A 27,199-nucleotide genomic window follows, 5' to 3' on the forward strand; every position below is an offset into this window, starting at 1 on the left:
TAATTTCAAGTCTTCCCTGGAGCTATAGATCAGTGAGTCTTAGCTTTAGCTGCACATTAGGATCACTTGCATACAGAGAAATCTGTATGCAGGTCAAGAAGCAACAGTTAGAACTGGACATGGAACAGACTGATTCCAAATAGGAAAAGGAGTACATCAAGGCTGTATATTGTCACCCTGCTTATTTAACTTACATGCAGAGTACATCATGAGAAAGGCTGAACTGGATGAAGCACAAGCTGGAATCAAGATTGCAGATATCCAGATATCTAGATGATACCTCAGATATCCAGATGATACCACCTTTATGGCAGAAAGCGAAGAAGAACTAAAGAGCCTCTTGATGAAAGTGAAAGAGGAGAGCGAAAAAGTTGGCTTAAAAATTAACATTCAGAAAACTAAGATCATGGCGTTCGGTCCCATCACTTCATGGCAAATAGATGGGGAAACAATGGAAACAGTGGAAGACTCTATTTTGGGGGGCTCCAAAGTCACTGCAGATGGTGACTACAGCCATGAAATTAAAAGATTCTTATTCCTTGGAAGAAAAATTATGACCAACCTAGGCAGCATATTAAAAAGCAAAGACATTGCTTTACCAACAAAGGTCTATCTAGTTAAAGCTATGGTTCTTCCAGTAATCATGTATGGATGTGACAGTTGGACTATAAAGAAAACTGAATGCTGAAGAATTGATCCTTTTGAATAGCAGTGTTGGAAAAGACTCTTGAGAGTAACTTGGACAGCAAGGAAATCCAACCAGGCAATCTTAAAGGAAATCAGTCCTGAATATTCATTCAGGAAGGACTGATGTTGAAACTGAAACTCCAATACTTTGGCCATCTGATGCAAAGAACTGACTCATTGGAAAAGACCCTGATGCTGGGAAAGATTGAAAGCAGGAGGAGAAGGGGACGACAGAGGATGAGATGGTTGGATGGCATCACCGACTGGATGGACATGAGTCTGAGTAAACTCTGGGAGCTGATGATGAACAGGGAAGCCTGGTGTGCTGCAGTCCATGGGGTCGAAAAGAGTCGGACTTGACTGGGCACTGAACTGAACTGAGGATCACTTGCAGATCTTTTCAAACTCTCCCTCTTCAGAGGGAGGCCCAGGCATCAATATGTTAAAGCTCTTCAGGTGATTCTGGCATGCAGCTACGGTTGAGAATCCCTACGATGTCTCCAACGAGGGTCCTTCCAGTAGTACCATGGAAGGCTGGCTCCTGTATGCTCAAAATGTAGAGAGTCCGCACTGCTGCCCAATTAAATACACGTATATCCTGGGTTCTTCTCTCTTAAGCAGAAAAATGTGCACTGCGCAGCCCCATCCTCAGACCCAAACTATGCGTCTCTCCTGCCCAAACTTTATAACCGACAGTTAACAAATAACCGGAAGCAGAAATAAGGCCGTTCGGAGGGTCAGAAGACTAGACATCCTTCTCAGTAGGGAGGAGTCCCAAGGCTGAGAGACATAATTCCTTAGGACGGCCCTCCCATCGGAGGACCAGAGGGACGTGACGTCACATATAAGCAGTACTTCCAGGGGGAACACAAGCCTCACAAGCATCCGATACCGGTTGCTTTTTCATGATCAAGCTGCCGCACTAGCACGTAGGATTCGGTCCAGCGCCGCCAACTCTTCTCAGAAGGGTCGCTCGCGCAGATCTTTATACGTCATATTAAAGCGCTCCCACCGCTGAGACTTCTGGGAAATGGAGTCGCCCAAGGCCAAGCTATGGTTGGGAGCGCGGGCGTCAGAACTCTCTGCGCAGGCGCACTGGTACCCCGACCCGAAGAGGCGCCGTCTTCCTGGGTCCTGAGCAATCTGTGCCGGAGGTGAGAGCTGCGGGTGTGTGCTATTGAGCCGCCGAGAGAGTGCAGCAGCAGAGAGAATGGGATACTGAGAACTTGGGGAAGGTGCAGTAGGAGTAGAAGAGGTGAAGCAGGCGGAGCCAGCCTACAGAACGTGTGTGTGTTTGTTGTGCGTGCGGCGACGTTCCTGCTCGGACAAGTGCGGACTAGGAAAGTTGTACCCGCATCCCAGCGTGTGCGTGTTTCGTGTGGGCACTGTTAGCAGTGGCCTTTCGGCGTGCCCCCACTATATGTCAGATCTCGGCTCTGCGGTTGGAAGTTTGGAGGCTTCCTTCGCCCCTCCCGTACCTTCTTCTCATAACAATTGCTTAATAAAATTGGGTGGAATTGACACTAAATGTAGGGTTCCGCCCACTCCAGTTCCTCTCTTTTCCAAAAAGCGCCTCAGATTTTCTCGTTTAGTTCCCCTCCCTAAACCTCCGTAAGAGTGATCGGGGGCCTTCGTGGGGGAGGTAGGATTTGATGTGGGAAAAAAAAAATACGAAAGAAGTAGCGAAGTGATTGGCAGATTTGAGAAGTAAATGCTTTTTATAAGAGTGAAGCGTCGAGGAATAGTGGGTAGTGGGCGACAAGGATGGGGAAAAACACACTGTGGTCAGGGCATAGAGGATCAGGACCAGACACGGTCAGCAGGATGGATTGTATGGGGCTGATTGGGGATTGACAGGAATAAAGCTAATTTTGGTGCTTTTATTCTAGAGGTCACATTCATGATTAGAGAGGGGAAGGGACTCTGTGTAGGGAGCCAGTCAGGAATGCTGGGAGTGATCATAGTCCTGAATCAAGCTGTCATGAGCCTGAATTGTGATGGTGTCAGTGGTAGGGAAAGATACAAATGACATTGCAAAAGAAGAGTCCGAAGGACCTGGTAACTAACTAGATTTGGGAGGTAAGAGAGCCAGGAGAGAGTTTGAATTTGAGGCACCTGGGAAAATAATAAAAGTGTAAGGGCTTCCTTGTGGCTCAGCAGTAAAGAATCTGCCTGCCAACACAGAAGACTCAGGTTCAATCCCTGGGTTGGGAAGATCCCCTGGAGGAAGAAATGGCAACCCACTCCAGTATTCTTGCCTGCAGAATCCCATGGACAGAGGAGTCTGGCAGACTATAATCCATGGGGTCACAAAGAATCAGACACAACTTATTGACTAAACAATAAGGAGAACTGTAAGGGCAGGGAAAGGAATTGATGTGGGGAACTGCATAGGGACAGAGGGTTTTAAGATGCTGACAGAATGCCTAACTCAAAATACTTAGTCATTTGGAAATGCAGGATGAGTTTGGAAGAGGGATTGGGACTAGATTCATGAAGCATTTCTGTAGAGGTGGAAAATGGAGCACCAGGTGTGGATGGACTTTCTGCGAGACAGCAAGAACACTGTACACAGTCTGAGCGCTGGGCAGCGTGAGAAACTTGCCGAAACAGTCAAAAAGCTTCAGAGAAATAAAGAGAAGAGGACTGTTGGAATCAGAGCTCATAAATGGCTTGGCAGTTTTCAAGCATACAGTTTCAGGTGTGTGTGGGGTGTGTCCGATACTCTGTGACGCCATGGACTGCAACACACCAGGCTTTCCTGTTCTTCACTGTCTCCCGAAGTTCGCTCAAACTCACGTCCATTGAGTCAGTGATGTCATCCAACCATCTCACCCACTGTCGCCTCCCTTCTCCTCCTGCCTTCTATCTTTCTCAGCATCAGGGTTTTTTTTCCAGTGAGACAGTTCTTCGAATCAGGTGGCTAAGGTATTGGAGGTTCAGCATCAGTCCTTCCAATGAATATTCAGGAGTGATTTCCTTTAGGATTGACAGATTTGATCTCCTTGCAGTCTAGAGGACACTCAAGAGTCTTCTCCAGCACCACAATTTGAAAGCATCAGTTCTTCAGTGCTCAGCCTTCTTTATGGTCCAACTGTCACACCCATACATGACTACTGGAAAAAGCATAGCTTTGACTATACAGACCTTTGTCGGCAAAGTGATATCTTTGCTTTTTAAATATGCTGTCTAGGTTTGTCATCACTTTTCTTGCAAGGAGCAAGCATCTTTTAATTTCATGGCTGCAGTCACCACCCAGAGTGATTTTGGAGCCCAAGAAAAGAAAATCTATTATTCTACTTTTTTCATCTTCTGTTTGCCATGTATCTTAATCAATGTGTAATACTCGAAACACACACATATGAAATTGCAATTTATCCTATCAATGAACATGCAAGTTGTTTGTAGTTTACCGTAGTGATCTTTTCCCCAATTCAGATTTGTGTTGCCACTGCAGTCATTTATCAAGGTTTCCTGCCTACTTGGATGTGTTTGGGGATTTTCTAGTTTATCAGTCTGTTATTTACATGGCTATCTTTTCATGAAAATAAATCATTATAGCATAGAGATTTAAAAGTGCTATCTGTTCCTGGGTTCAAATTCTGCCTCACCCTCTTACAAAGTCTAAATTTCCTAATCTGTAAAACAGTACCTACCTTACTAATTTACGAACATGGAATTCAAGTGTTCTTGTAAAGAGTACTTAGCATAGTGCCTGGTAAGTAGCAAAAGTTCAGTAAATGCTAGTTATTACTAATATATCATAAAATAATATTTTACTATGATAACATTACCATATTAATATGATAATATCAGTGGTATTCCATTGTGTGGGTGAACTGGACCATACACACAATGGCATCAAATCCTGTATTTTTAGAAACTTAAGATATTTCAAATTTTTGCTTTTCTGGGACTTCCCTGGTGGTCCACTGGTTAAGAATCCACCTTGCAATGCAGGGGACACCAGTTCTCAGTCCCTGCTTCAGGAAGATTTCACATGCCATGGGGCAGCTAAGCCTGTGCACAACTACTGAGCTCAAGCTCTAGAGCCTATACTCCACAATAAGAGTAGCCCCCACTTGCCACAGCTAGAGAAGGCTCGTGTACTGCAACCAAGACCCAGCGCAGCCAAAAATAAGTAAATTGTTTTTTGCTCTTCTGTAGATTAAATGAGATGACATATAGAGTGCTTAAGAGGTTGCCTCACATGGCACTCAGTAAAGGTTAGCGTTAATGATAGTTAATAAAAAGCTTTGCGTATGTTTTTCCTTAGGAAAAACTCCAAAGAGGAAATTGCTGGGTCAAAAGTATGTGTTTTAACGCCCCTGATAGAAATTACAAATTCTCCAGGCCAGAATACTGGAGTGGGTAGGCTTTCCCTTCTCCAGGGGATCTTCCCAACCCAGGGATCAAACCCAGGTCTCCCACATTGCAGGAGGATTCTTTACCAGCTGAGCCACCAGGGAAGCCCTTCTGGTGGGGTCAGAGCCTTATGGAAATCTAAGAATAAATACAGCTAGTCTACATGCAAACTGTGGTCCGGGCTGATGCTGGGATGAAGTAGGGTTTCAGGGGCCAGGGATTCTTGGGGCTTTGCTTTCAATGCTTCACCACCAACATACCTGCCTGTGTTAGTCTATTACAGCCTGTTCTCTACCCCATGCCCCCCACATACTCATGGATTCTGCCTCCTGGTACCTTTGGCTCCTCTGACCCTCATGTTTACTTCTGTCCCTCATGATATACTTTCAGCTCATTGCCCACTGGTGGAACTAGGTTCCTTTTATTTTGTGAAAGCCTCTTAGGCTTTGTGTGAATCTTTGTCATTAAACTTTACTTGAGTTAACTGAGTATATCTCAGTTTCTCACATAAAGAGTCTAATTAAGACACAGTCAAATCAAGCATTTGGGGGATTCATGAGTGGGGCGTGGGGATTGTGTAGTCCTGAGAAGGAAGAGGGAAAGGTGTGTCTGAGGCTTGCCGAGTACTGTCCTGCAGTCAAGGCAGTGTATTCATTGGTCCTTGTTATTCATTCACCCATCTAACTTGTGGTCCTGGCATTTCTTAGTTCACGATCCTGAGGATGGATGTCATCTTTTGAAACCAGACCACAAATCAGTCCACGGGTCAGCCTCTGCACTGCCCACCTGTGACCTAATCAGCATGGCCCCAGGATTGAGACTCAGGGTCATGTGGAACAAGCTGTGGCTGCCCCAGGGTTGCTCCATTAGCACCAGGTGTTGCTGTGAGTTGGGTATTTTTCTTTTGAAGAGGCTGTAGGTGTTTCCTTGACAGGACTTGCCCATATAGCCATTCATAAAACTTCTTATACTTTTTGTCTGGTAATCATGATGAACAATCTGATCTGATCTCAGATGCTCAGTCATGTCTGACTCTTTGCAACCTCATGGACGATAGCCTGCCAGGCTCCTCTGTCCACGGGATTCTCCAGGAAAGAATACTAGAGTTGGGTGCCATTTCCTCCTCTTTCAGGGGATCTTCCCTACCCAGAGGTCGAACCCACATCTCTTACATCTCCTGCACTGACAAGGGGGTTCTTTACCACTAGCACCACCTGGGAAGCCCCATGATGAACAATATTTAATGTGAATTTATAAAGATAATATGAGCCTTAATATATTCTCAACTACCAGGAATATAACTTTACCTCTAAGATCATGGTAAAAACAAGCACCACACTGTTTTCTGCCCAGCCTTGCACTCCAATTCTGGGATGGGGTGGGCTTGCTCTTGGCCTTGCTTTTCTTTGCTTTCCCTTTGTGTAGGGTGTTGAGGATGAGGGTGGGTACATAACTCACTGGTGTGTGGAGATTTCTTGCTTCATGGGTCACAAAACTACTAAACGAGACTGTCTTTCTCACAGCCTGTTTCTCATCCCACCTCTCTACCTCATTAGGACTTGGCTCTTCTCTGCAAGGAGAACATCCTGGAGGGAATGGCTGCTGTGTCTCCAACCAGATGCCAGGTGAGGTAGACTCTTGTGTTTCTGAAATACTGTTAGGCTCCAGAATGTAACCACTTTTCTTTCCATCTTGGGGCTTCTTTGCTCAAACCCAACCAGGTGGAGAAAGGTCTCCATAAGGAATGTCTTCTTCCCATTTGACTTGTGTTGGTATCTTTCAGTGACGTCTTCTTGCTTTGAATATGTGCCTGCTAGCCTGTCACCAGGGACACAGCCTCTATTGCCTTCACTCTGATTTTGCCTTAAAACTGATGGTAGGGGTCTGATGAGAAGGTCTGGGGAGCAGCAGGCAGTTTCTAGTTCTGATTTCCCTTTAGTACATCCACAAATGGACTGAAAGTAGGCCCCCATATTCCAGGGAGTGTTGGGTTAGGCAGAGAATGTGACACATACTATAAAGCACCCCAGTGAGGTTGAAAGAGTCCTGGAGAGAGTTTTTGTGCAGGTAGGGACACACAGCTTACCCCCTTTCTGCCCCAGGGCAGAGAGTTTTTACTTCTGAGCTCTGCTTAGAACCTCTGCAGACACTCTGGAGACTCATCTGGGTTTTAGACTTGGGGATAAAGACGGAACTTACAGAATCAAAGAACATCAGAGTGAATTGAGAGAAAGCCTAGAGATGATCTAATCAACACCACTATTTGAAGGATTTGTCCACACAAACACATACATAAGGGCTTCCCAGATGGCTCAGTGGTAAAGAATCCGCCTGCCAATGCTAGATGCTGGAGATTTGGGTTCGATCCTTGGGTCAGGAAGATTCCCTGGAGGAGGAAATGGCCACCCACTCCAGTATTCTTGCCTGGAAAATTCCATGGACAGAAGAACCTGGCAGGCTACATTCCATGGGGTCACAAAGAGTTGGACATGACTGAGCATGCATGTATGCACACTCACATAAAGACAATTGGTGCAATTGGACTAAGTTTATAGATTAGATAATAATATCACTCCTCTCCTGATTTTTACAATTATTCTGTCACTCTGCAAGAGAATATCCTTGTTTTTTTACAAAATATACACTGAAACATTAATGAGTAAAAAGGCATCATGTTTACAAGTTACTTTGGAGAAAAGATAGGCAAATGTGTATATTCTGAGACAAAGATAAAACCAATGTGGAAAATGTTAACATTTGGGGATGCTGGATGAAGGGTCTTTGTTCTATTCTTCCAAGTTTTCTGTAAGTCTGATAAAAGAGCCCCTGATACTCCAAGGCTCAGCTAGAAAGGTAGTGTGGGGTTGTGACCAAAAAGTCATGCCTCAGGGCTTTTTTGCACTTTCCCCAAATGCTTCAACTGTTCTTTGTCAGAACCATTTTCTTTCCACTCCCCCAGCACCCTCCAAACTGTTGTCATATATGACAGTTTTGTCTGGTCCATGTAAGAGAAGGATTATGAATAAGGGAGAACATGATTGTGTTTCCAGGACCCAGTGACATTCGAGGATGTGGCCGTAGTTTTCACAGATGAAGAGTGGAGGCGTCTGGTCCCTACTCAGAGGGACCTCTACAAGGAGGTGATGCTGGAGAACTACAAGAGCATCGTCTCATTGGGTAAGGAGAACTTTTCACCAGGAGTAGACCCTGTATTGAGTTGATGTGGAGTTAAGAGGCTAATATATTGACACTTCTTCTTCTCCCACCTGAGTTGGAACCCCTGAGAGACAAGATGAAAGAGCAAAGAGATGTGACTTAGCGGTTACAATAACAGTAGCTTTCTTAATCCTGAACCCCAGCCTGGGAGGGGTCCTTGAGCTGTAAGCAGACTGGACAACCACAGGCCCCCTCACTGAGCAGCCTAGCCCTGCACCACAGAGGGCTCACCACAACTAGAGAAAAGCCCGCACAGCAATGCAGACTCAGCACAGCCACAAATTTTAAAAAAAAAAATTTTAATGGTGAGGCAGAGCTGTGCTAATTAAAATAATAGTTTAAATTTATTATTATGTGAAAATCAAATTTACAATTCAGCATTATTTCATTATCCAATTTTTTTAAACCATCTGAGCCACCAGGGAAGGCCTCCAGTTTTAACTTTTTTGTTTGTTTTTAATTGGGAGCCTTCTGCCTAAAATGATCTTTTACTTATAAAAGGGTCTGGCGTGTATTACATACAGTAAGTCATGATGGATTTAGAAATTATCAACTTGTAGATATAAAAATAAATCAAATAGAAATGATTTTAGATGGGGTAGCCTTATTTTCCAAATAATGCTCTCCAATAGTTTTTTTTCCCAAAAAATTGAGATATAATTGTCATTATCCAGTTGTTAGCAAAGTGTATCTATAGGTATTTTTCTGTATTAAAGTGAATAGAAAGAAAGAAATGAATACAAAATACGAAAGGTGATTTTTCTTATTGTCTGTGCCTCTAGTTTTCCTACAATGAACACAATCCACTTGTTTAAGTAAAATCATACTTAATATGTGTATGTTAGTTGCTCAGTTGTGTCCAAAAATAATTGTACTAAAGCATAAACAATAAGCAAAAATGGGCACCTACATTACACATTCTTATTCAAGGTAATCTTTTTTCATTCTCATCTTCCCTGAGGTAAGGACTCTTCCTGCCATCCTACCAGTGCTAGAGCTAGGAGCATCCCATTGACTTCATGGGGGAAGAATAAACACATTAATTCAAATAGAGTCTATCCACTCTGACTAGATGCCACTTGTTCCCTTTTAGAACCTTAGTCCTGACCTCCATTCAGAGGTTCCCGCACTTCTGCATACCTGGAGTGCACTTCCTGCCTTTTGCATTTTCTCTCTGAATTACTTAAGAGGCTGGAATTCACTTTGGAATCGTGTATTTTCATCACATATGACCACCTGGCTTGTTTCTTTCTCCACAAGCAGGACTTCCAATACCCGGACCTGATGTGATTTTTCAGTTGAAGAGAGGGGACGAGCCTTGGCTAGTGGAGTTTCATGGATTTGAGGGGAAAGAAGGTGCAGAGAATGTCTCTCTAGGTAATTGAGTATGAGCTGGGCAGGAGAGTTTTGTTTTGCTTTGTGGTTGGTATTTGGGTGCATGTGGGAGGGAGTATTGAGTATCATATTTTTCCTCAAATTCAAGTCTTCTCCTATATTGTTTATTCTCTGTCACCCACAAGTTTTCTTTTTTCCCCCTCTACACCTTAAAGTATTGTTCACCTTCATTCACCAAATGTTTACTTTCTAGACCTGTCATGTTGTCCATTCAAACCCCTCCACTTAGCTGACACTCCTAATTAATCTGGCTATTTCCCGATGGAAATTCTCCTCTTTTTTGAGATTTTTCACTACCAGTTCTATTCCCTGTTTCAGTCCCAGGTCTTGGTTTCTCCCTAGAGTGCAATACTATTTGTGGGAGGAAGCAAAGTGACTGTCATTACTTTTCAGATTTATCACAGTATCCCTCCTTTCTGTGCTAACATTTCCTAACCCAGGAAAGAAACAGGCATCTGTATTTTCTATCCATTCCAGATTGGGAGACTAAGCCTGAGATTCAAGGTGCTTCAGAAGAAGAAAAATCAGAAGGATCATTGAAGGAAAATCTTGGAAGAAAAGGTCCTCCATCTCCTAAAGTTGAAGTTTATGTACTGGATGGCAGGTTGGGAACAGAGAAGGAAAGCCCTACAGTTGAGGCCTGCAAGAAACCCCTTTCTCTGGAGGAAAGCTTGCGGCACAGGGCAACCCCTCCCAAGAAATTTCTCACTAAAGAGAGAGACCAGGAATGCAGTAACTGTGGGAAGACCTTTTTTGACCACTCCTCCCTCATCCGCCATCAGAGAACTCACACTGGTGAGAAGCCCTATGACTGTCCCGAGTGTGGGAAAGCCTTCAGCCACAGGAGCAGTCTCAGCAGACACCTGATGTCACACACAGGAGAGAGCCCCTACGAGTGCAACGCCTGTGGGAAAGCTTTTTTCGACCGCTCGTCTCTGACTGTACATCAGCGAATTCATACTGGAGAGAAACCCTTCAAATGCAGCGAGTGTGGAAAAGCCTTCTTTGACCGCTCATCCCTTACCCGCCACCAGAGAATCCATACTGGAGAAAGTCCTTATGAATGTAACCAGTGCGGGAAAGCCTTTAGCCAGAAAAGTATTCTTACGCGACACCAGCTAATCCACACAGGCCGAAAGCCATATGAATGTAATGAGTGTGGGAAAGCCTTCTATGGGGTCTCGTCACTGAACAGACATCAGAAAGCCCATGCTGGAGAGCCTCGCTACCAGTGCAGCGAGTGTGGGAAGGCTTTCTTTGACCGCTCCTCCCTGACTCAGCACCAGAAGATTCACACTGGAGACAAGCCATATGAATGCAGCGAATGTGGGAAAGCCTTCAGCCAGAGGTGCCGGCTCACACGACACCAGAGAGTTCACACAGGAGAGAAGCCGTTTGAATGCAGCGTGTGTGGGAAAGTCTTCAGTTCTAAATCATCAGTTATTCAGCATCAACGACGTTACGCCAAACAGGGAATAGACTAAGTTGGGCAAAAGCTTTAGTCCAAGGATCTCCACGAAAACTCAAGATAGGTCTTCCCCCTCTTAAATCCATCACCTGGTCATCACACCTATGCTGGCTACCCCTCTCCTTTTTCTGCCTCTCTGCACCCACAGTGTTTGAAGAAACACTGTCCACCCACTGTGTTACAGAGCTGATGTGGGATGCCAGAAATTAGGATGTGACTTTAAAGAGTCAGCATTCTGAAGACATTTGTCAAACACTAGGGACAAAGGTTAGGAGGCAGTCCTCAGACAAACCTCTTGTCCGAAGCCCCAGGCATCACTGCACTTTATATAACTGGAGGCCACAGCTGGACAGGAAAAGCACCCTTTATGTCAGAGCAGCACTGTTGTTTCCAGAAGTTCTTTTTTTTATAGCCGTTAGTCCCTCTCTCTTGGAGGATTTTGGGCACTGACCTTGTCCTGTTGTGTCCCAGCATCTAAATCTCTTAATACTACTACTAGTAGCTAGTACTTATTGAGCGCTTATTATGGATTAAGCACTCAGCTGAGAGTTTTGCAAGAAGGAAATTATTTGGTCCTTTCAACAACCCTCTGAAGTAGGTACTGTTATTCCCTACAATTTACAGATGAGCAAACTGAAGTTTACAGAGATTAAATAACTTGTCCAACATAATGGCTAGTACAAGGAAAGTCAGGTCTTGAATACAGGTCTTCCTTCAAAATCTCTTTACCATAAGGCTATAAGGTTTGCTTTATAATTTATGTATGTGTATTATCTCAACTAGATTGTAAGCAGAGACATGACTTATATGTCTTTGTATCTCACACAGTGCCTTGCAAATAATAGGTGCTCAATAAATATTTATCTGAATAACTTTTTGACTACCAAGTTCTATTAAAAACACCTCTTAGAGTCACAGCCTTTCTCTGAATTTCAGTCTCACCTGCACTTTTGTCATCTTGGGCTTCTATTACTGTAGTAGTCACTCCCTGATCTGAATTATTCCCTCCTCTTTATTGAGGAGGGGGATATCCAGCTATGGCCCAATAACAGGCAAACCCCAAATAAACAAAGATTCATTTCTCACATAAAATCGGATGTGAGTCAGTCCTCCTCACCCTCATCATTTAGAATATGTTGCCTCCAATGTCATCATGGGGGATATTCTGGGATACTTTTAATGGCCATAACTTATATCTCATAAATTAGAACCCAGCACCAAAAGGCTAGAAAGTCAACAGGCACCTCAGTAATTGGTTAATATCAACAGCCCCTGTCACAAGTTACATTTTTCCATATCACTGTTAGGTCAGCCTTTCCAAGTGATCCCCTTCCTGCCCACCATTACCTTATTCACGACCTAAAATAGCTCCCTGTTTAATGAAGGTGTCTCTGAATATTTAAAGTCTGCCCTGACATGACCCTGCATTACTCAACTTGAAGCCCTGACTCCCCAGATCCTTCTGTTCCCTGTTGTTTAGTCACTAAGTCATGTCTGACTCTTTTGACCCCATGTACTGTAGCCCACCAGGCTCCTCTATCCATGGGATTTTCTAGGCAAGGGAATACTGCACTGGGTTGCCATTTCCTTCTTAGGGGATCTTCCCAACCCAGATATAGAACCCATGTCTCTTGCACTGCAGGGGGAGTCTTTACCACTGAGCCACCAGGTAAGCTCTATTTCCTGGGCCCTGCCCTATATTTTTATTTTCTTGAAGGTGAGGCACCAGGCAACTTTGACTCCAGGCATCTGCATTCCCTTTCTGTTTACTTAAGGTGAAGTCCAGAAGACCTGATTCTGAAAGACTGTCTGGAATGTAGCTACCCTGCATGAACCCTAATGGACCAAGATCCATTTCTCCCTGGGAGTTGAAATCTAGTTCAAGAAACTGGATTGCCAAACAGACCCTTCCCTAATCTACTCAGCCCTACTGGTCTACCTGTCTTAAAGCAGATGAGCAGCAGGGAAGACTTTTTACATGCGGACTTTCAAAGCAACTTGAGTTAAAACCAGAGTGAAGAATCTGTTGGAGTGGATAATATGTGCTATTATTCAATAATGTCAAGTAGAAAATAAAAGGAACTACTGCCAAACTTTTGGCTGATGACTGTCTCTGAGAGTTCTGAATCTTTATTGGCTTGTTAAAAGTAAGCTGAAGGTCCAGTATTTCCCTAAGATGCTCTGCCATTGTCAGCAAGATTAGACAAGAATGAATTCAGAATTCTAATCGACATTTGGGTAAAGTGATAATTGAAACAGAGTGGGAACATAAATTCAGCAGTTCTCCTTTTGTTACCTTTTAAAACTTAGAGATGTGCAGAGCGTTTTTAAAAGGTGAAGTACCTTTCCATCTCCTGCCAACAACTCTGAGGAAAGGGCCATTTAACTCTTAACTGATACCTCCCAGTAGGACATGGAGTAGTGGAGGCTTCCCATTTTGAGGTTTTAGCTTCACCGGACGGCCACTAATAAGATCAAATGTTGGAATCAGAAATTGGCATTCTTAGCATATAATAAGGCAAAAGACTTGGTAGTGTTTGTAGGGTTTTAACCTAAGATTTTAAAAGTGGTTTTGAAGAAATGAAATAATTTATCTGGTGCTTAAATAAGCCCTAACTTTTAAGAGAGAACTGAAAACTTACCATACAGATTACCAGAAGCACTCCAGGAATCAACTCGTCAAAGAAAAGGATGAACTCTGAGATGAGATGAACTCTGAGATGACGTGAATATGGTAGAGCAAACCTGTGCAGCAAAGCCTGGGGCAGATAACTGGTGGGACTACTAATCCCAGAAATTTATCTGGGATGCCAGGTTGGCCAGCTTCTGAGCTCTGCAGCACTCACTCCCTCACTCATCCCCAGGCCTGTGCTACTAAGAATACATTAACCCCCACAACTCATATGAATAACCCGAGGTGAGGAGGAGCTGGGGAGCAAGGCTACCACATGTCAGTCACTAGGTAACATGATAAAGCCAGAATTCTGATTCCTCAAGAAGTCGAAGAGAAAAACTGCTGTGGATGTTAAATTCCAAAGTGGTCTCTGCTGCTGAGAAGGGACTTTTATGGTAAAAAAGCAGAAAGTAGTTGAAGTGGCCCATGTTGAGCTGAGGTGATCCTTTCCAGTTTTTCCCTCTTCCATGGTGATTCACTGGTTCCCTGTTTACCTCTTTTAATATCAACTTTCACGTCAAAGTTACTGGCCTTTGATGGCACTGGAGCTTCTTAAGGAAGACAGGAATGCTTTACTGGAAGGATGTTGTGCTAAACACAACGACAGACTAGAAGGCAAGAGTGACCCTCAAATTTAAATTTAGGAAATCTAATAAATTTAGGAGAACTCAAGGTCAATCCACCCTTAAGACAATGGGGACTCACTGGGGACCAATGGGTTTTTATACCAAGGGATTCCAACTCCACTCTGCTGTTTTGTGAGACCAAGATCTAATTTTTGAGATTCTATTTTTCCTTATACCAAGGTGCTGCCTGGTCACTTGAGGTAATCTCTGTCTCCACCCCACCCCCACCCCGAGCCGCAATGGTGTGGAGGCGCTGTAGAGGGGAAGCGACGGAGTGAACAGCCGCTGGGACGCGGGCGCCTACCCTCCGAGGGAGCACAGTGGCCAGAGAGAAATCCTGGTGGGTGGGTGGCGCCCTCTGCCAGTTACAGTTGCGGAGAGTGAATGTCCCTCTCGAGGTGGGTTTTGGTTCGGCAGAGCACGTCCTCTGGGGTCAGAGCCCAGAGTACACCCTGAGGAAGCGGCGGCCCCTGTGGCGTCCAGGAAGGAGCTCTCTGAGGGACTGAGCACCTCTAGAGACCCAGCACAGCGGCGAGGCTCCACGGATGCACAGCCCCCAGCGCAGAATGTAGCCTGGCCAGCCGCCCGCGGGGTCCTCTGGGAAGCAGCATCCGGTGATGCGCGCCGCGCCTTGCGAAGGATTCTGGGAATTGTAGTTCAGCAACGAGTTCGGGCCGGCGCGACTCAGCCCCGCAGGCTCCTAGATGCCTTTGTCGCCCGCCGAGCCTACTTAGTGTTGTTCATGAGGTCGAGCCTGGGGTCCAGGAGGGCTGAGTGCGTGTTCTCTTGAGTCTGAGTGCCCCGAAGGAGGGCCGGGTAGGGCGCCCGGTGGAGGGCGCCGAGCAGCCCAGCGAGGGTCGCGCGAGCGTTCCCGGGCCTCTAGGTGGACTGGCGCGGTGGACCCCAGGCCCCTCGCGGGTTCGCCGCTCACTTTTCCCGCAGTCGTCACCAGCGCTAGCGTGGAGAGAGTCACCATGGAGCCGAAGGGCAGAGGTGAGGATTTCAGAGGGATGCCGCCTGCTGGAGAGAAAAAAAGGAGAAAGGCTGCCCTCTGGCTGGGGCAGGCTCAGGAAGAACACACATAACATCTCCTACTAGTTGATCTCACTTTGGGGTTTAAGGGGAGCCCCCGACCTGCATTGCCCTGCTGGTCTTTCGGGTGCCCTGCCGTCTCTAAGTTGATGTATGCCTTCTTTGCCCATGAAATCGACAGATCTGAACATTTGGCTTTTTGATAATGACATTTGTTTTCACAGGAGCCCTGTAAGGCTGTTGTAGAGGAAAGAGAATATCCAAATGGACCCATTTGGCAGATGGGGAAAGTGAGGATTTGAGAAGTCACAGGATTTGTTTAGTGCCCTGGATTTTTTTCCCACATGGCCCATTGCTTTTCTGAGAAAGCCAGTATTCAAAAAGAATTTAACTAGTCTTTCATCCTGTGAACCTGGAATAGCACAGGAATGACTCATTAAGTGAAGCAGGGATTGACATAAGCGGGACTTCGCGTTTCTTTTGACTGTCACTCAGCAGATAAGAGATATAAATGAATATGTCTTTAAGTGTCCAGGATCTTACAGCAGTGTTCTGCTGGAATTTAAAGGCAGAGTATCGGTAGGAGATTCCTGAGGCAGCCATGGTCATGGCTGTCTTGCTTCAGAGATACTGTGGAATTGTCCGTTGGTTCCCTGTGTTGATTCTTCCTAGGTAACAAGTAGTTGTGTCTGGCAGTTTCTGGGAGTTTACTGCAAACAAGAGTAGTCACCCTGGCTCCTGTTTCTATTTATAGGGTCACTTTCTGAGGATTCAGACCTTCCTCAGGCTGGAAACCCCAAAGAAAATGGCCTGACCACTGTGCTGCTGACCTGTGCATCCCAGGTGGGTTTAAATTTCTTATTTTTTTCTGTTCTCGGGACATGAATATGATTTCCTGCATTGTTATGGATTCGCTCAGCCCTGATTCCTAGCCCACTGGCTTCATCGTGTTAAACTGATGAGGGATGAACCTGACAGTAATTGCTCCTGTCTTATGCAGAACTTTCCCTCCGGGCACAGCTTCTCTGTCTGCTTAGTACTAGATGTGCACAAGCTCTTCTGTCTGTAATTGGCCTGCTAGTGAGATGCAAAGGAATAAAAGCCAGTTGCCTCTGCCTCCTGAAGTTTACTGAGGAAACAAGGTATAGATAAGGAAGATAGTTAAACAGGGGCTTCCCTGGTGGCCCAATGGTTAAGAATCCACCTTGCAATACAAGGGACACTAGTTGAGTCTGTGGTCAGGGAAGATCCCACGTGCCTTGGGGCAACTAAGCCCTTGCACAGCAACTAATGAGCCCATGTGCCACAACTACCGAAGCCTGCACGCCCTGGAGCCTGTGCTCTGCATCAAGAGAAATGACCACAATGAGAAGCCCTCGCACTGCAACTAGAGAGTACCCCTCGCTTAACACAATTAGAGAAAGCCTGCATGCAGCAACAAACACCTAGCACAACCAAAAACATAAATAAATATTTTTTTAATATTAATTAAACAGCAAGAAGAAATATATATTTTTCTAAATGCAGAAAATTTTTAAATACTGAAATTACTAGTACAACAAAGCATTAAGTAAGTAAGTAAGTGAAGTCACTCAGTCGTGTCCAACTCTTTGCGACCCCATGGACAGTAGCCTGCACCAGGCTCCTCCGTCCATGGGATTTTCTAGGCAAGAGTACTGGAGTGGGTTGCCATTTCCTTCTCCAGGGAATCTTCCCAAGCCAGGGATTGAACCCAGGTCTCCCGCATTGTAGACAGACGCTTTACCATCTGAGCCACCAGGGAACTCCACAACAAAGCATTATGCTCCAGTTAAAAAAAAAAAAATAATCAATTACAAAAAATTTCACTTCTGACCACAGACTATACAATTGCCTTGTAAGAGTGGTGGCCACCAAATGAACATCATTTCCTTTCATTAGTTGTGGATAAGGGTTTAATTCTTGACTGTAAGATAGTAAGATTTTTAAATAAAGAAACTTTTCAAAATCAAAAAAAGAATAGAAAGAAATTACTAGTACAGACAAGTCATCATAGGCCTTGAAGAGGTTTTCCATCCTCTAGAGTATTTAGAGGGGGAAGTGCTGGCATAAAAGCTGCATTTTGAAAGACAAGAGCAAGTATGTAGTTGGAAAATAGAATATAGGAATATTCCAAGAGAGAGAACAGCTTTGGATAAAAGTCTCCAAGTGATGAGAGAGTCAGAGATTTTCAGAGGGTGTGTCACTGTGGAGTGAGCTGGATGCAGTGTGTTGAGAGAAGCATATGCCTGTTGTAGCCAGACCACAGGAAAGTCTACACAGGATCTTTTTTTAACTTTTTATTTATTTTTTGAAATTTATGCTTAGCTGTGCTGGGTCTTTTTGCTGCGCTCGGGCCTTCTCTGGCTGCCACAGAGGGGGCTACTGTTTGTTGTGGTGCACGGGCTTCTCATTGTGGCGGCTGCTCTTGTTGCAGAGCACGGGCTCTAGGTGTGTGGGCTTCAGTAGTTATGGCGCAGGGGCTCGGTAGTGGTGGTCCACGGGCTTAGTTGCTCCTTGGTGTGTGGACTTTTCCTGAATCATGTATCGAATCCGTGTCCCCTGCATCGGCAGGCAGATTCTTAACCACTGGGAAGGGTTAACCACTCTTCCTAACCACCAGGGAAGTCCCACACAGGATCTTATTCCAAAGATAGATAAGGCCCCATGAAAGTTTTTAGAGTCCCAGCAAGACAAAACATGCCATGACTGATTAAAGAGAGAAGATGAGTCAAGGTGCCCTGTAGGATCTGGTCCAGGACCCTGGGAGAACAGCCCGTCATCCTCATACCCACCTCACAGCATCCAGGTGCTGACAATTTATGCAAAACTCTGGGAGGAAACACCAGTACTGATTCTGACCTGAATGGCTAGATGTCTTTCAGAGGAGGAGAAGTAGGTGACAGAGGATGAGATGGTTGGGTGGCATCACCAACTCAATGGACATGAGTTTGAGCAAACTCCAGGAGACTGTGAAGCACAGGGAAGCCTGGTGTGCTGCAGCCCATGGGATTGCAAAGAGTCGGACACAACTGAGAAACTGAACAACAACAGCTTTCAGAGGAAAGAGGGGAAATCTACTGTCTACTGGACAGTGTGTGATTGGTTTACTCACCCTCCAGGCCCCACACAGGCACACTGAGCAGCAGTGCCCTCCATAAATGAATTTGATTGCTGAGGTTTTCTCAGAACTAAAGCCTGAAAGGAAGTGCTAGATAGTCTGTCCCTGCTACCTTGCTTGTAAAGAAAAGACACAGTACAAATTATATTGCCTGGGCTGAACACTCCTGAGGCATATGACCTTAAGGGACCCTAACTTAAAATGGGAAGTGATTTCATCGTTCGGGTATAGAAAAATAGTTAACTTATTTTGAGCAGAGAATATTCAAGTAGGTAGTTCTTTTAACTTTATTTCATTATGTGAATTACTTTACCGGTTGTTTTTGGAGGATATATATACATATGTGTGTATGTGTAGTCATAATTGGGGCTTAAAATGCTGTTTTATAAATAAATCTATATGTGTAGCAAAATCTTAATTTTTTTTTAATATATACACACTGAACAAACTTTTTAGCCAGTCCAATGCATTTATATTCAAGGGGCTGTGGCAAAAGTGGTGTTTCAAAGAAAGCCATAACTGGTTCATTTGCTAGCATCCCAAGGACTGATCTGTTTCAATATGTCTCCTTTAACTTGAAGTTGTATAGAAAAAAGTTTTAATAGAATTGAAAAAATTATGAGACATTTATCATTCATGAACAGATTCAGCTATAGATTCAAAGGAACATTACCCACCCTGCTCACTCTCCCTACATTTGAGTGAACAATCTAAACTTTTTGCCTGTCATCTAGGTCAAGGGAGGGTAAAGTAAACACTTCTGCAGTGTTTTCAACATTTGATAAACTTCCGTTCCCCTCCCACCTCTGTCCCCATGCACACTTTCATAGAATACCCCATTTAAACTTGTTTCTATTCATTCTTGTTCAAACGGTCCTCCTTTCAACTCGTTGACAAATATTTACAGTGTTCCTGCTCTGTGCCAGAGACTAGGGCTGCTTCATTGAGCCAAATTAAACCTGGTCTCTGCTCCTGTGGACATTAGTGTCTAATGGGACAGATAGACGTTCATCACAGAGTCCTCTCACCATGTGCATAACCCAGGAAAAGGGAAAACCCATGGTGCTACAACCTAGAGAGTCAGGGAAGGCTTCCCTGAGCTGAGAGCCAAAGTGTGAGTAGGATCAAAATAGCTGAAAGGGGGACTTCCCTGGTGATCCAGTGGTTAAGACTCCCTGCTTCCAATGCAAGGGGCACAGGTTCGATCCCTGCTCTGGAAACTAAGATCCCCCATGCCACATGGCATAGCCAAAAAAATTTTTAAATAAATACACTTTTTTTAAAAAACACCTGAAAGGATGGGGCAAAGGGGGAACTTTCAGGAACAGGAAGCAATGTGTATAAAGGGGCAGAAGTAGTTGTTGTCCACATTTCAGGCAGCCACCAGCTGGAGCACAGAGAATACAGGAGGAATGGAGTGAGATGGGATAGAGAGTAGATGGTGGGGGTGGGTGGCAGAGTAGTCAGACTGATTGGGGAAAAATGGCGAAAACACTCTAGGAACTCATAATAATTGGGGCTTAAAATGCTGTTATATAAATAAATCTATATACTGTGATATGTGTAGCAAGCATCCTAATTTTTTAAAAAAATATATTGGACTGATTATATTGTCAAAGGAAAACTACAGGGAAAAGTAATTCCTATTTATTGAATTTCTTGTATTTTTAAACCCTACCATAAAGAAAGTGCTTAATTTATAATTACATTTCCTCTACTCTCCCATGTCTAAATAGTAAGGATTTCTATAGTTCTATCATTTAACTTGTCGATACATAAACTGGGAAGTTGGTATCCTCTGATTTTACCCTGAAGATGTTCCTTCCCAGCTGCAGGTTTTATTCGATTCTGGTGCATGGAGGTCAGGAACGAGTCTGTGGTTGTAAATACATCAGTGTTGGAATGATAGAGGTCATTTTGCCTAACCTTCCTGTTCTCCCTGTCTTCCTTCTCCTATGCCATCTTCTTGAGTCCTGCCCAGAGGCTTCTGGTAGGAGGTCCCTTGGTGAGCACTGATGTGGTTGGTTTTCAGGGATCGATGATGAGGGACATGGCCGAGGCTCTCACCCAGTGGGAACAGCTGAACCCTCCGCAGGGAGGTGAGCCTAAGAAGCCTAGGAATCTGGTCTTGCTCGGTAAGCAGCACTCCCACCCCACCCCCACCCTGTGAAATTACCCAGTGTGGTACCTTGGCTTCCTCAGTTCCTAGGAGCTCTGAGGTTCTTAGATGAAATGATTCCTAATCCTGGTGTAAGGCAGGTACCTTCTACTCTTTGTTTCTAAACACAGGCTTAACACTTCTAGAATCAGAAATGAGCATCTTTTAAAAATTGTATTTGCCAAGGCAATAGCCATCCTTCTTCCCTATTTCCTGACTGAGGATGCTGAGACAAAGTTCTAGGAGAAACACCTCTTAAGAAATGGGTGTGGAGAAGGAATGGGAACCCACTCCAGTATTCTTGCCTGGGAAATCCCATTGACATAGGAGCCTAGTGGGCTACAGTCTATGGGGTTGCAAAGAGTTGGACACTTGGCAACTAAACAACAGCAAACACTATCAAGCAGATTGTGATTTGGGAAGTATGTCTTCATGAAAATGGTACATAAAATGGAGAGTTAAGTGACCTAGCAATATGGAATATAAAGTTTTATAAGAAATGTGTATAGAATAATAGTTGCAAATATTCAAATAATAAATCTGTGGCTAAAGGGGGGGGAAAAAAAGAAATGGGTGCTTATTCTTTTAATAGGGAGAGGTGAAAACCAGTGATTCACTGGTTCTGAACTCAAGTAGACTCCATATCAATCTTCCTAACTTCTTCAGAGAAATCCTGTCTTATCCTGTTCTCTCTGACAAGCAACTCGCTAACACTGAACATATACACTGAGACTCCTTTTTCTTTCCGTGTAAACAGGGCTTCCAATTTCCAAGCCTGATGTAATCTCTCAGTTGGAGAGTGGGGAGGCGCTGGAAAGAAAAGTCTCAAAAGCAGCTAATCCAGGTGAGTGACTGTCAGAAACCATGAACAGGAAACCCAGATGGGAACAGCATCTTAGAAATGCTTGACTTGGCTAGACCCAAGGAAAGGTTAAAGTGCCATTCTCCTGGGCCTCCTTGTATCTCTGTGGATGATGATCTGTTGTAAAGTCATAGATTTATTTTGGTAAACAAATACTTTCCATCCTTTCAAATTAGTTCTCTTCTCCAAATAAAGTGAAGTGAAATCAACTCTTAAATATTTATTAATAATTTGGGTTCAAGGCTCTAAACCAGGCTTTTTAATATATGCTATCTTATTAATATCTCTTCAGGATAAGTTGACTTTTTTGTCTCAGACCAGTGACCATACATTGGTCTCTGAGTCTTCCCTTGCCTTACTGTCTATCTAAACGGGGACAGCATAGCATAGTGGTTAAGAGTGCAGACTTTGGAACCACTTTTCCTGGGTTCAAAGCCAATTTGAACTACTCATCAGCTCTAACCGCTAACAGGTAAATTATCCATTTGTTTGTTTAGTCAATAGGTTGTATCGAGCTCTTTTGCCACCCATGGACTATAGCCTGCCATGCTTCTCTGTCCATGGGGGATTTCTGGACAGGAATACTGGAGTGGGTTGCCATTTCCTTCTCCAGGGGATCTTTCCAACCCAGGGACTGAACCCATGGCTCCTGCATTGACAGGTAGATTCTTTGCCATCTGAGCCATCTTGGAATTATCCATTCTGTGACTTAAATTTCCCAACAGTAAAATGGGGAATATGTAATGCAGATAACAATAGCTCTTAACTCATAGGGTAGTTGTGAGGATCAAATGAAATAGTCTAAGAGAAATGCTTAGAACAGTACCTGGCTATATGCTAAGCAAATGATAACTAAGGATTAAGTCTTTGAAAGATTTGAGCCTGTCACTTCTGTCAAACTGGATGCTGTAATAGACCACCAGCTAATTATACTTTCTTTAATTTTTAATTATATTTTCTTATCCTTGTCTACTTAGGCAGCATATTACTGCCAGATTCCCCACTGTGAGCTACTTAACTCTTGCAGTTCCGTATTCCTCTTCCTGCCCTCAAGACCTTTGCTAATCTACCTGCCTAGTCATTGTACCTTCTCTCTTCAGCTTGAACCCTTAACACCAGACAGGCAAGTCTCTGACTACCCTGCACTAACCGTGTGTTCTCTATGAATGTTTGGAGCTTCAGTTCTTCCACTCCCCTTAGCTGAAAGTCCGTTTGCCTTTAGCCTGTTTCTACCTACTTGTCCTTAAAAATCCCAGCACTTCCCTGATTATATGTCATTGAGAACATTGTACTGTATTGATTTATGTCATGTAAAGTCTTGTTTGGAATGGATACTGATGACCATTTAAGCCTGGAGTATTTAAACATTGCTAGCAGTGTGGCTTCCCCGTCCCCTCCCCCAAACTCTTACTAAGAAGTCTAGAATTTGAGGCCCAGTCTGGACTAATCTGAGTCTGTGAGGGGTTTGAACTTCTCCTCCCCACACACTGCTCATTTTTTGAAAAAACTTGGTTCTGGCTTACTCTTTCCAGTGTTTTTGGTGTGGAATGATCAGAGCTGCTAAGTTGCCTTTCAATTACTACTTTAATTTGTAGATCTGGACTACCTTGAATGCTAGCTTCTAGGATTTTGTGTCACACTCTGAGACAGTGGAACCAACAAAGAGTTTTGTGTTAAGTGGTATGGTTTTAGAAGTTCAGTCTGCTAGCAGTGATTGGGACATACTAGAACAAGAAAAGATTGGTGGTAAGGTCAGCTGACAATGGACTTTCTCAGAACGTGATGCTCTGATAAGGTTGTAACAGTGGGCAGTCCCTGGCAGACCACCCCTCTCTGAGCCCAGCCCAGTCTCCACCAGACCATGTGTGTTATCTGCTGTTTTCCCCGTCACCTCTGTTTCGTCTTGTTCTATTACTCTTTCTCATTTCCTCCCCTGCTAGACACAGTAGTGTCTCCCTTTATGCCTCTGCACCCCTTTGCCCAGTCATCTTTCTTTTCTCATACTCTCTCAAGGTTGCAAAGCTATTTGTGAGAACTTACAAGCTCTGTTCCCTGTAAGCATTTTTTGTTTGTTTCATTATTTTCCTTTCACAGCAATTATTTTTCTCCCAGTGTAAGAAATGATAACATTGTAGTTTTGTTTATTTCAGACTGGGGTACAGGACCACAGAGCAAGGAGGTAACCCCAGAGCAGGACATTTCTGAAGAAGAATCAACCCCTGGGGTGTTAGTAGAGAGATTTCCAAAGGAAAGTTCCAGTGAATGTGAAGATTCTTTAAAGAATCAGCAGGAAAACCATGAGAAACATTTAATACAAGAGGTTGGCCCTCAAACGAAACCTTCTGGGGAGAGAAGCTACCAGTGTGATGAATTTGGAAGAAATTTTAGTCGGAGGTCATTACTTGTCCAACAGCAAGGAGAGAGACGACATAGTCGTGATTTATTTAAAAAGAACTTGAAGCAAAATTCAGATCTAACGAAACATGAGAAAATCTGTGCAGGAAAGAAACCTTGGAAGTGTAATGAGTGTGAGAAGGCCTTTAGTTACTACTCAGCTTTTGTCTTGCATCAGCGAATTCACACAGGAGAAAAACCCTATGAATGTAATGAATGCGGTAAAGCCTTCAGTCAGAGCATACACCTGACTCTGCACCAGAGGGTTCACACAGGAGAGAAGCCTTATGGATGCCACGAATGTGGGAAAGCCTTCAGCCACCGCTCAGCCCTTATTAGGCATCACATAATACATACTGGAGAGAAACCTTATGAATGCAGTGAATGCGGGAAGGCCTTCAATCAGAGTTCATACCTCACTCAACATCAACGAATTCATACTGGGGAGAAACCTTACGAGTGTAATGAGTGTGGGAAGGCCTTCAGCCAAAGCACGTTCCTTACCCAGCATCAGGTCATCCACACTGGAGAGAAACCCTATAAGTGTAATGAGTGTGGAAAAGCTTTCAGTGATCGCTCAGGCCTCATTCAGCACCAGAGAACTCATACCGGGGAGAGGCCTTATGAGTGTAACGAGTGTGGGAAGGCCTTTGGCTACTGCTCAGCCCTGACTCAACACCAGAGAACTCACACCGGGGAGAAACCCTACAAGTGCAGCGATTGTGCCAAAGCCTTCAGTGACCGTTCAGCCCTTATCCGTCATCAGAGAACACACACTGGAGAGAAACCTTACAAGTGTAAGGACTGTGGAAAAGCCTTCAGCCAGAGCTCATCTCTTACAAAGCATCAGAAAACTCACAGTGGAGAAAAACCCTATAAGTGTAAGGAATGTGGAAAGGCTTTCAGCCAGAGTTCATCCCTTTCTCAACATCAGAAAACTCATTCTGGAGGGAAAATCAGAGAATATGGAAAAGCCTTTAGTGAGCATTCAGCCTTCAACCAGCAAAAGAGAATTGATACAGGATAAAAGCAATGTAAATGCAATACATTCACAACATCCTTACTGAACAATTACTATAATGCTGTGAGGGCTACAAAGGAATTAAGAATATGTTACAAAAGAGATTAATTGAGAAGTCATTGGTGATATGGGACATAGCTTACTCAGAATGTGAGAAAAGGGTTTTGCATTTTTTAAAAATATCCTGTCAGAGGACACTGTGAATTTCCCTAGGGAGAGAGGAAAATTATTTCCAACACCCTGATGTGTATGTAAGCTACCAAATCCTTGCACAAGAAACAGGATGTGCCATGATGGAAAGAGGACATCTTGACTGGGCTAGATGGTCTCATAATGCTAAGGGGATGATATTTTAAAGGGATAAATGGTCCTTTTAGGCAAACTGAAGGGGTAGAAATCAGAGGTTGGCAATTTGCATTGTCTGTCCAGAGTTGAGAGTGGTGGTGGAAGAGATGTTGTCCTTGGTCTTAAATACAAGAATCAAGTGTGTGCTCAGTTGCTAAGTCGTGTCTAACTCTTTGCAACCCCATGGACTGTAGCCCGCCAGGCTCCTCTGCCTGTGGGATTTCCCAGGCAAGAAGACTGGAGTGGGTTGCCATTTCCTTCTCCAGGGAATCTTCCCAACCCAGGGATCAAGCCTGCATCTCCTGCATTGGGAGGCAGATTCTTTACCACTGAGCCACCTGGGAAGCCCTATCTAATATATAGTCAGTTTTATTTCATCCACAGTTACCCCAAAATGTCATTTACAGCTCCACCATCTGTTTTCAATCAGTGATAACACATTGCATTTTCTTTGCCCTACCTCTGTAGGCTACTTCACTCTAGAATGATCTTTCAACTTCTTTTTGTCTTTCATGACATTAACATTTTGAGGAGTCAAAGCCAGTCGTTTTGTGGAATGTCCCACAATCTGTATTTTCTGATTACTTTCTCATGATTAGAACCAGATTAAGCATTTTTAGCAAGAAAGCTACCTGACTGTTGTGTAATCCTCAAATCATATCAAGAAACTCAAAATGCCAGTTTGTCCTGCTGGTAAGTTTGATTACTTTGTTCACATGTTTGTCCAAATTCTCTCATTATAATTAATCATCTCTCCTTTTCGACTTAATAAGTCATCTGAATGTATTACTTCCCAACAAAAGTTCACCTCATGTTTTTGGACTCCATTAGAAGACGCTTGCCCGAATCAGTTATTACATTGTGCATTAGTGCTAAGTCCCTTCAGTCATGTCGGACTCTTAGTGACCCCATGGACTGTAGCCTGCCAGGCTCCTCTGTCCATGGGATTCTCCAGGCAAGAATACTCGGGTGGGTTGCCGTGCCCTCTTCTAGGGGATCTTCCCAACCCAGGGATGGAACCTGCGTCTCTTATGTCTCCTGCACTGGCAGGCGGGTTCTTTACCACTAGTGCCTCCTGGGAAGCCCAACTATCTTGTATGCATCAGTAATTTGTTCTTTTCCACTGACAGTATAGTGTTCCATTGTATGAATATACTACGATCCGTTCTACTGTTGACAGATAGTCAAGTTGTTTCTAGTTTGGGGCTATTATAAACATAACTGCTATGAACATTCCTGTTAGGCCTGTGCTTTTCTGTTGAGCATATACCTAGGAGGAAAATTCCTGAGTCACGAAGCAGACATATATTTAGCTTTAGAAGATAATGTCAAATGGTTTCCAGACAACTTTTACCAATTTAAAACACCTCTGTCATTAAAGCATGGGCATTCCAGTTTGTCTACACTGTAATTTTAGTCTTTAAAATTTTTAACAATCTGGTTCATGTGCAGTCGTCTCTCATGGTGCTTTTAATTTTCATTTTTCTGATAACTAATGATACTGATCACTTTTCAAATGCTAATTGAATATTTGGATATCTTTTTTTTAAGTGACTATCTTACCAAGTCCAAGCTACTATGGCCTGCCAAAATGACAGGCAAATAAATCGAGAGACGAGTTGTTGGGGCAAGGAGTAATGACTTGTTCAGAAAGCCAGCAGACCAAGAAGATGGTAGACTAATATCCCAAAGAACCATCTTCCCTGAGTTAGAATTCAGGCTTCTTTTATACTAATAGGTGAGTATGTAAAGTCCTGATTCTGGCCAGACTCCAGCACAGATTATTAATTTCTTCCTGCCTGCAGCCATTCACAGGT

General features: G+C 43.9%; 1 protein-coding gene across 1 annotated transcript; it reads left to right on the top strand.

The window, feature by feature from the left end:
• The first annotated feature begins 1,730 nt into the window (after positions 1-1,730).
• Positions 1,731-26,194, top strand: LOC102396276 (zinc finger protein 251). The gene is made up of 11 exons (XM_044926659.1): positions 1,731-1,841; positions 3,198-3,388; positions 6,609-6,677; positions 8,103-8,229; positions 9,529-9,645; positions 10,141-11,145; positions 15,179-15,424; positions 16,218-16,306; positions 20,635-20,737; positions 21,518-21,604; positions 23,773-26,194. The coding sequence occupies exons 2-11, from the start codon at positions 3,356-3,358 to the stop codon at positions 25,041-25,043; spliced, it is 3,147 nt and encodes a 1,048-aa protein (XP_044782594.1). The 5' UTR covers positions 1,731-1,841; positions 3,198-3,355; the 3' UTR covers positions 25,044-26,194.
• The last annotated feature ends 1,005 nt before the right edge of the window (positions 26,195-27,199 follow it).

Source organism: Bubalus bubalis, chromosome 12 (genome assembly GCF_019923935.1).
Source record: "Bubalus bubalis isolate 160015118507 breed Murrah chromosome 12, NDDB_SH_1, whole genome shotgun sequence".
NCBI classification, from domain to species: domain Eukaryota; kingdom Metazoa; phylum Chordata; class Mammalia; order Artiodactyla; family Bovidae; genus Bubalus; species Bubalus bubalis.

What these genes read in the sequence shown, in the direction of transcription:
- LOC102396276 (XM_044926659.1), top strand. Translation starts at nt 3,356, where the DNA reads ATGGCTTGGCAGTTTTCAAGCATACAGTTTCAG. An exon ending in CAAGAGCATCGTCTCATTGG is followed by an intron (nt 8,230 to 9,528) that starts GTAAGGAGAACT and finishes TTTCTCCACAAG; the next exon opens with CAGGACTTCCAATACCCGGA. An exon ending in CGCCAAACAGGGAATAGACT is followed by an intron (nt 11,146 to 15,178) that starts AAGTTGGGCAAA and finishes GTTGTTCATGAG; the next exon opens with GTCGAGCCTGGGGTCCAGGA.